The sequence below is a fragment of the Manis javanica genome, chromosome 18, assembly GCF_040802235.1.
Source record: "Manis javanica isolate MJ-LG chromosome 18, MJ_LKY, whole genome shotgun sequence".
Lineage (NCBI taxonomy): Eukaryota > Metazoa > Chordata > Mammalia > Pholidota > Manidae > Manis > Manis javanica.
In genome coordinates, this window is record NC_133173.1 from 3473683 (window position 1) to 3483676 (window position 9994).

Here is a 9994-nt window from a genome sequence, read left to right on the forward strand (position 1 = left end):
CCATAAAAGTAATGTTTTCCAGATTCTCAAAGTGGATTTGTGTTCTTTGTTCTCAGCGCTGCCCTTTATGAACAAAGCAGAACCAATTCCCCTGAATTTATCAGAGAAAATTAAATTACACCCAGGCCCTGCTTTGAGTAGAGTTGTCCATTTTTTATGTGTAACCCTTTGGAATTGAGTGAGGTTTTTATTTTAAAACAGATCATTTTGTTTCAGAGCAGGTCCATTGACAGATACTATATTAACTGCAAATTCCTTAAATTTTAACAATTTTTAGCGTGAATGTTTTGAGCTGTATGATACTTAGAACTTGGGGTTTTTTGTGATTTATTTTAGGCTCTTGAGATGCCTTCAACTTGCAGTTTAGATAATAGACCCTATTAATGTTCCGAAGTTTCCAATTTTCTTTTATCCTTTGAGAAGACTAAAATACCTGGTTGTGATAATCATTTGATTTAATAATATAACATTTTTTAGTTGTTAAATATGGGACCAAATGACAACCAAAATGGATACGGTTCTGTAGTAATAAGTGTGTTCTGAGCATTTTCAGGCTGGCTTTTGCATTATTCATTTCTCTCATCTTACCCTTGTTTTATGGTAAAACCCTGAGCTCTCAGAATAAAGGTGGGATTGTGCCACTGATTTCTCTCTTGTCTCATCCCCCTTTCCTCCTGTACCTGCTTCTTATATAATGAATGCCTTTGTAAATTTGTAAATCTCATATAAAGCTCTCTTTCATATATTGAATTTCTGTCTTATGAACGTCTTACTACATGTGTATTGTGGCACATGATATTGTGTACAATTGGAAAACACAGAAAACAAAATCACGGTGTAATCCTATCACCCAGAGGTAGTGTTAAATTCGGGGTAATTCTCTTTGTTTTATAAACATTTCCCCCATACAATGCTTGGGATCTAGTCAGTACTATTTTGTAACATGATTATCTCATGAACATGTGGTAGAATATATCTGGTATTACCACATATGCAAAGAATCCCTGAGCTAAAAAATCAACTTGCCAAGTACTGCTTAATAAGATGGTAACAGGTCCTTGAATTTGACTCTGTTCTTTGTGCCCAGTGCAGTCATTTGCCTAGTCCTGCCTGCCCTCCAGGTGAGACTGACTGTGTGTACTGAACATCCAACCAGCGGAAAAGCACATGTTGTTATCCAGGGCTTACCTCTAATGCACTGCTGAGCTCGGGCAAAATTCTCTCGTCAGGAACATTGACACTTCCAATATGTGGTCACAATAGCAAATCGAGAAAAAGTCGTTGGCACTGTTTCTAAAAAAGAAACCTCCTGCACTTATTATAGTTACTATATTTTTAATTAAGTAAAAAAATAAGAATTATTCCTGGCTCTTACCTGGGGCCTGTGAGATACGCACTTCGGCAGACAGCGAAAAATCTCTTTGAATCCTTTTCTTCCCTTACCTGTTCTTTTCTGTTTTTTTCCAAAATAGATGAGTTACAAAAGAGCTAGGAGATAATGAAGTTTGTTTTTTAATTTAAAAGGTGATACTGCTTTTAAATGTTGTCAGTTACCTTAATTTTTTTGATAGCTCCTCATATTAGCTTCTTAGTCATTCTTAAAACTTACATTTTCCCACATATAAACTCTTACTTCATCTTATTTTATAGCCTACTCTGTATTTAGTAAGCTCAGCTTATAGAACATGTGTTGAGATTGAATACTGGCATGTGATCAAGTGTTTGGAAGGATACATTTTGCCTTTGGGATAACTTCATCCTTAGCTTTGCTTTTTGTGTGCAAATTATTTTGCACCCATTTGGCTTTTCTGGGTATGTCTTTTTCCTACTTATAAAGTGGTTGTTTCCTCCCTCCTAACATTGCTGTATTATGATGACTGAATTACATTGTGAGAGCTCTAAGCTCCTTGGAGGTAGATGATATTAAATGTTTGGTTCCATGCTAACAAGGGAGAAGTCTCCAAGGGAGAAGTCTTGCACCAATGGGCTGTTGTCCATCAGGGTTTTGAAGTGCTGTGGTGGGTTCATAATAGCAGGTTTCATAGGAGCAGGTTGCCACAAGAGAACTGTTGTTACACTGTTAAGTGGAGGAAGGAGACCTGTGCTTTTTCACACAGCTCTAGTGGTCTCGCCTGATTACATCCCAGAGGTGGGGAATTGAGTGTGTGTGTTTGTTTTGTTGGCAAATCACGTCTTTGGGAATAGTCTGTATCTCCTGTAGCATCGTTCTCCTTTCCTTCCCTGGGGAGTTTCCCATTTTTCCCAATTCTCTCTCCTCCTGTGTGATGTGCTGCTGTGCGGTGGCTGTATTGCCATGGTTGGCTCGATCGTCCTTCCTGCTGCCCCTCACTCCCACTCTGGCAGCTGGCCCCTCTTGGCACCTGTCCTCTTGTTACCTCCAGGATTTTTCAGACATTCTCTCGCTTACTGAGTTGTCTGCTACACATTAGTTTTCTCTGTATATATTTGCATTTTTCCTAACCGGAATCTCATTTGTAATGTGACTGTTTGCAGTTAACTGCTTTTGGTGTTTGCAACACCTCCCAATTTAGTTCCATGTGCAGATTGAGTGTCTGGTGAGCCAGTGTCTGGCTAAGAATTGGAGTGATATCAGTCAGTAGGAAATCTGAATTTTCTTCTTTTCTAGTTACAGTGGTTAACCCAGCTCCTCTTGAATTGACTTTAAGATAGTATTTATTGAACTGTAAAATGTACTTTGCTTTCAATTAAATTTGAAAATTTCCAGAAACCTCATGGTTCTTTAGAATTAAACTAATAATTTTCTGATGAAGCAAAATGCTGTTCCTTTAAACCCTGACATATAAAAGCAGTGTATGTGTGTTGGAGGAAAAAAACTAAAGGTAAGCTAAAGAGCCATAGATAGCCCCTGTTTGCACCTTGGTCTGTCATTTTAGATCTTGTTTAATATCTTTTTTATGTTCTTTCATTTTTTTAATATGGAGAATTTCTAACATGCACAAAAGTCAACAAAGTAGTATAGTAACTCAGTACTGTCACCCAGTCCTAGTAATTACTCATCTATGGCCAACTCTGCCCAACTACACTACCACCTCTTCCAATTCTCCTGCCTGTATTATTATTTTGAATCAAATCCTAGATATCATGTCATGTCATATATAAATACTTCAGTAAACATATATAAAATGTAATCAATGAGCTTTTAAGAAACATAACTATAATTACCATGGTCACAACTAAAAAAATATGAACAATCATTCCTTTGTGTGATTAAGTTTCCAGTATTTATTCAAATTCCCAGTTGTATCGTGACTTTTTTTTAAACAGTTTGTTTGAATCTAGATTCAGATAAGGTTCTTGGTTGCAATTGGTTGATATGACCTTAGAGTCTCTTTTATTTAACCTGTAAATTCTTCCTCCAGCTTCCTTTGTTCCTTGCAACTTACTGGTCAAACAAGCTGGGCCACTCTGCAGCCCCCCAGAGTCTGCATTTTGGCAGTTACGTCCAGTGGGGGTAGTTTAGTGTGTTCCTTTGCTCTTTGTTATTTCCAGAAAATTGGTGGTTTGTGTTTATTTTAATATAAAAACAAGATTGTACTGTGCCTGTTATTTTTGTAATCTTCTCTTCACTTAATAAAATATTTATGATCTTCCAATGTCATTAAATGTTGTCCGTAGCATTATCCTTAATGCCCAGCCTAGTATTTCAGCTCCTGAATGTTAGACTTTTAGCTTATTTTCAGTTTTTTGCTATTATCAGCAACACAGTTACAGACATCCTTTTAGCTGAATAAATAAATATGTCAACATTAATAATGATGGTAAAATACCACAGTAAATTTTGGTGAACAAGAACGGATTTCATGTTTTCAAATGGCATGAAGGTATTTGATGGCTTCGCTTTCCTTACTCTTTTAAGGCAAAATGGGCATGTCAAGTTTTTGACCAAAGGAGATAATAATGCAGTTGATGACCGAGGCCTCTATAAACAAGGACAGCATTGGCTAGAGAAGAAAGATGTCGTGGGGAGAGCCAGAGGGTGAGTACAGAGGGACATTACTGAGCTTTTCATGTCACTTGAAACATGGCCCCTCAGTTACATTGTCTGATCCTGTACAGTTCACGATAATGGTTCAGTGCTGGTTCTACCAGATTACCTGTGTCCTTTGAAAAAGTGTGCTTCTTAAAATGCATCTAAAACTTAAGGTATACTTCTCCCGGGTGGGGGATTGATGGGGTACAATGAAAGAATAGAATATTAGTGATGAGATGATGAATTGGAGTGATAGTTTCAAAAATTAATTTGTTTACTTAATTCGTTCAAGAAATGGTACTGGGCACCTTCCATGTACTCTGATGTCTATACTGTGCCCAGGCTGTGGGGATCCAGAGCAGTTTCAGTCCTGCTTCATGAAGCTTACATTTCTCAAGTATTTATTGAGTCAGCAACTTAAGTAGTCATCTAAATTAATTTTATCCTGTTAACTGATTCCGTACTGTTTCATTTCTAGTCTTGAAATTATTGAGGTTAAATGAAATTAAAAGTTATATTAAGCCTGTTTATTTCAGATTTTATCAGGAGAACAGATCAGTGGAGGACAGGAATTGTAAGTTATCGGTATGAGGAAGTATCCGATTGTTACTACCTTCATGTTATTAATGGTATTAACAATAACTCACATTTTTTAGGGCTTACTGTATGTCAGAGACTCACTGTCAGCGCTTTGCAAGTATTACCTCCTTTTAACCCCAAACAACCTAATATTGCCATTCCATAGATGAGGAAACACAGACGAGTTAGATTGCCTGTCTGAGCTCACGGTGATGCCAGTAGTGGCTGGCTGACTCTGGGGCCCACCCTCTTAAACCGTCATACCAGAACCACTGGCATAACGCTTACGAAGTGGGGAGCTGCTGGTTCTCACTATTTAGATGCCATACGGCTCTCCTACCACTGTCAGAACATCTGCTCCTTCTGACCTAGAACAGACACTGGGTCCAGACGGCCATGCAGAGGAGCCCTGTCCCCGTGGAGCAGCAGTGACGAGTCATTAAAGGAAAGCTGCCTCAGGGACGGCGCGAGAGATCCTCGGCCTGGGGCCAGAGGGAGCGAACCGAACAACCATCGGGGTGTTTTGTCTTCTGCAGAACTGGGGTTCTATACATGCCTCCATTTCAAGGGAACTTGGTTTCCTGTGATGGAGCTAACCGTGCTTTATAATCCAAATTAAGTCGCCAGTGTTCCTCAGAAGTCAGTCTCCATCCCTGTCCGTTCCCAAGGTGCTGCCGATGTGGTCAGACTCTTCAACCTCTGGGAGTCTCTCTGTTTTTCCTTTAATAGTAAATGTACAGATTGCTGTAGAAGCATAAGGAAGTAACAGCCAGGAGTAGTCACTTCTGTCCTTCCCCTCCCCTGCAAATCTAACTTCGGGTTTATGTTCTTTTCACCCCTATATATAAAGATACAGATGCTAGTATATAGATGTATGTATAGATAAACACATGTGGTGGGGGAGGGAGAAGGAAGGATCACACTGTTTGTAATCTTTTTTTTCATCCCCTAAAGTTATTAGTATCTTTGCACACCAAAGGATTATCTCTATATCATCATTTTCAACATTGTGTGCTATTCCACTGTATGGATAGACCGTATTTTTATTCAGTCTGACTCCTGTTGTTGGACACTTTGTTTCCATTTAAATGTGAACAGTGTCATGATGAGCATTCTCGTTACATATATCTCAGTGCCTCTGCCCAATCATTTCTTCACAGTAAATTATTAAAAGTGGAATTACTGGGTGAAACATATACTTATTTTAAGGCTCTTGACAAATTTTGCCATACTGTTTCATTCATATTCCTACCAGATAACACAGTATCTCTTTGTCTGGATCTTGATTCTAAGGTATTTGGTGCAGCTGTCTGCCCACTCTGGCCCCTGTTTGGGTAAAAGATGTAGCATCCTATGAAAGGATAAGAGAGCCTGGCTTTCACTCAAGTAACTTGTCTTTCCAAAGAATTTTTGAAAAATCTTTGAAAAATCCCAAAATATAATGTTATATATAAAATTATATATATATATATAATGTTATATATAAAATATAAAATTCCAACCTTGAATATAGACCTTTTTGTGGCTTTTAATAAAAAAAAAAGTAATAGTCGGCACTCCCTGAATTAAGTAACTTTCCATGAAGTGTAAACATTTGGAACATGAACAGCAGGATTATAGAATCTTAACTTTACAAACTTACTTTCCGTTGATTATGCCAAGACCTACCTTGATACTTAATGGGGCATATCACCTCCTTTATGGAAATTGTTTATAAAATACTAAACTGATATTTAAAAGTCAGGCTGTACCCAGACCTTGAGGCTAGAGCTTTTCTGCAGTCTAGTCTTTGACTGTGGTACATGTCTTTTATGCATTAAAAAAAATTTTTTTTCAGTAGCTGCACACTAAAATATTTTACACTGAGGCCTAAGGCCCTAGATAAAAACTAATTTTTAAAATTTTTATGGAGATATAATTCACATATATTGGGATATGAAGTCCACAATTTTAAAGTGCATAATTCAGCAAGTTTGATTCTATTCATATAGTTGTGTGACCACCGCCACTACCTCATTCCAGGATGTTCCCACATCCCAAAAGGAAAACTCCATACACCTGTGTAGGCACTCCCCATGCCTGTTTCCCTGGCACCCACTAACCTACTTTCTGTCTCTATGGATTGTCTGTTCTGGACATTTTATATAAAAAACCTTGTAATACATAGTCTTTTATGTCTGGCTTCTTTCACCTAGCGTAATGTTTTCCAGTTTCATTCATGTTGTAGCATATAATAAAAATTTTAGAAAATAAAACTAATACTGAACCAACTAAGTACTTAATACGGATGATTGTTTCTAAATTCAGAAAGTTGAAAAACACAAACGAAGAGGAGCAGAGAGCAGCGGGGGAAGATGTGGGGGGCTGGCAGGTCAGGGCACAGGCGCAGCAAGAGGAGGAATGAGAGCCGAGGAAGCGAGCTCTCGACTGGAGTCGGTTCAAATGTACTTCATCGTTAAATCGTGCTGGGGCAGAAACAGTCATTTTTAAGTCAGCTACTGGAATCCAGGTGTCCCAGATGTAGACTACTTTAGACAGCTGACAAAATTATTTTCCCCCAGGACGTCAGCAGCTAGTTCTCCCTCCTGAAGCCCGTTCCTCAGCAGCGCCTGTGATCCCGCGGGCTCTCAGAGACATGCATTCTTCCACACTCTGCCTACTAGCAGTTACCTTGGCACAGGCTGGCATTGGTGTTGGCCTTGTGGGTGGCTTTTGTTTTACTTATTTTAAACCTTCTGCTTATTATCAACCCTCCTTCAGTAGAGTTTATCTGAGCCGAGTAGGGAAAAAGCGCGACTGATGTGAATCGCAGACGGCTCCTGATGGAGGCGCTGTGTATTTAACAGCTCTTTGCCGTCTCTGTCCATGGAAGGAAACGGTGATAGAAATGGTTGTCTTTTGTTTGACTTTGGACTGCCTGTCACATTCTGGCAGCCTTATATCTTGTTTATATTACTGTTGAAGATCAAGTTGCTACCATTTCACTTGTTATGGGTAAGGAAGAACCTACTTTAGGGGAAAAAATGTCTCTGTGGGTAATTCATAAGCAGACTGTATGGCTCCTGGGAGCCGAAGGCTGTGGGGCTTTGAGCAGAGACACAACGGCGTGGACGCCACAGTGGAAGTCTTAACCCATGAGAGTGGCTGCTCGTTGGTTTCCAGTCCAGAATTATCAGCCTTATACTGTTTTAATAAGATCAGATGCTTGTATAGCTTTCATTCTGCATTTTACTATAAGGCATCTGTCTTTACATTTTTAAATTGGGTGATTTACCTGCACTGAGAGCTGTTGGTCTAGTGGAGGCGCTATAGATGAGACAAAAGAAGTAACAGAGTTATTGCATTAAAAAGAAAAAATATGTGTATTAAAACTAGAAACTTCTATCACCCTCCTAGAGCTTAACTCTGCTGTTCTGTAGTGACTGTTGCTTTTCAGCCTCTAAAGGTACAGGGGGTTTAAACTGAAGCATGGGCCCTAAGAGGGAATATTATTTGCCACCACATGCCTGTTCCATGCAGTTCACTTGCTAGAATTGTGCTTCATGTACTTTAATGTACAGAATTATCATTTGGGCCCCACCTTCCAGAGATGCTGTCAGTAAATCTGTGGAAGATGCAGCCTTCTGCATTTAAACAAGTCATCCAAATGATTCTGGTAAAGGAGGTCTGGGTTTTATGCAACACCAACTTACAGAATGGGAGCTTGGGGACAAGGAGAGAGAGGGGTCTTGGTGATACCACCAGAAGGAATGAGAACTGGGAGATGGAAAGTAAGAGAAATTCTTAAAAGCAAGTGAAATGCACCAAAGACAAAATTTCCGTTAGTCAAGTTTGCATAAGGCTTTGCCGGTGGAGGTGTAGCATGGGAAGTAATTTGCCGGTGCACCTTCGGTGTGGTGCAGAGGCTGTAGACGCCCTGAATAAAGGTCTCTGGGCTGGTTGAAAATACGCAGTTCAGTCCCCACTGTGTCCCAGCCCCCCTTCTCCAGGACAGGGCTGCCTGCCCACTCGAGCTCAGCAGGGGCAGAGGAGGGAAAGAAGGAAGCTGTGTGTGTGTTAACTGCTGCTTCCCCCCAAGCCAGGGGTGCCCTGGCAATGCCCTCTTGCTCTCCTGAGTTCTTGTGATCATGAGGAGTCTTGTGTCGAGGGGAGAACGAAGTCTGGAGAGAAAATGAGATCCTGAGGAAAAGGAGAGACCTGGACATTCAAACTCACTCAGGCAGAATCACTGGATCCCTGCTACGTGCGAGCTGTCGGGTTCGGCCTTGAGGGTAGTACAGTGGGAGCAGGGCTGGCATCAAGTTTGCCCTGATAGAACCTAGAGTCTCGTAGGGGCGGCAGATGCTGTATAGCTTCTCATACAACTAATCATGTAATTTAAACTGTGAGGAAGACTTCAAGGGAAGTATATCAGGTGCTGTGAGGTTATTTCATGGGTGGTTTTTACGTAGTTCGAGGGGACAAACTGTAGGGGCAAAAGGGAAAAGCTAGTGAATGAAAAAGGACAGCAGCCAAGAGATAGATGGAAAAATAGATTTGTGGCGCATTGCAGAAACCAAGGAGAAGGGGGTGTCGGGGGCAGGTTTGTAGTCAAAGCCAGATGCTGCAGAGACGTGAAGGAAGCTGAGGGCTGAGGCTGGTCTGCTGCATTTGGTGACTGAAACTGTTGTAATGAAAGGTTCAGGATTAAGCGAGCCGAAGGCAGGTTACCTACCGATGGTTAAGAAATGAGAGGGTGGTGAAATGTGAAGTACTGTGATAGAGCTCTTACACTCAACTTGAAGTACCTTGTAATGTGCTGGCTGTGTTTACCTGTCTCCTCAGCTAGATTGACAGCCCCCTGATGGCAAAACCAGACCCTCGCCCTGAGTCGGCAGGTAGCATTAGAGTCACCGACTAGAGGTCTCGGACCTCGGACCTGCTACTGGTCCCGCAGAGAAGCCGCGTGCCTGGGGCATGAGCATCTGTTTCCTCATCTATGAAAGGGTGACGTTCCTAACTTCCCTATCACATGGGCTGTCGGAAGGATCTAATAGGACGAAATATACAGATGGACTTTGTGAGCTGAAAATTAGTATTCTAGGGAAGATACTGAGAATATTCAGTAAGTGATAACAGCTACTTAGAAGTTCTGTGCTGATTAGTTTTTTGTTTGTTTGCTTAGATTCGTTCCTTATATTGGGATTGTGACAATCCTCATGAATGACTATCCTAAATTTAAGGTAAGACCCTCTATTGTGTATTTCATCAAAAATGTGATCTTTTGTTTAATTTTAGAAATTATTAAATGGATTACAGTTAAAAGATGAAAGACTGATTGGATAGTTTAATAATTTATTGTGGTAACACAGGCCAGTTTATTAACTAAGTGAGGATCTGTAAACTTTTGAGAGCTTCTCTGAC

General features: G+C 40.3%; 1 protein-coding gene across 2 annotated transcripts in view; it reads left to right on the forward strand.

Annotated features, from left to right (window-relative positions):
- SEC11A (SEC11 homolog A, signal peptidase complex subunit) overlaps positions 1 to 9994 on the forward strand; it is a 38141-nt gene that overhangs the window by 27801 nt on the left and 346 nt on the right. Inside the window, exons 4-5 of one of the 2 annotated variants that reach the window (XM_017650746.3) lie at positions 3899 to 4018; positions 4549 to 4618. In XM_017650746.3, coding sequence (XP_017506235.1) covers positions 3899 to 4018; positions 4549 to 4603 — 175 coding nt within the window. In that variant the 3' untranslated portion in view covers positions 4604 to 4618. Of the gene's footprint in view, positions 1 to 3898; positions 4019 to 4548; positions 4619 to 9755; positions 9814 to 9994 lie in introns of those variants that run through there. The other variant, XM_017650745.3, reaches the window with a different exon arrangement.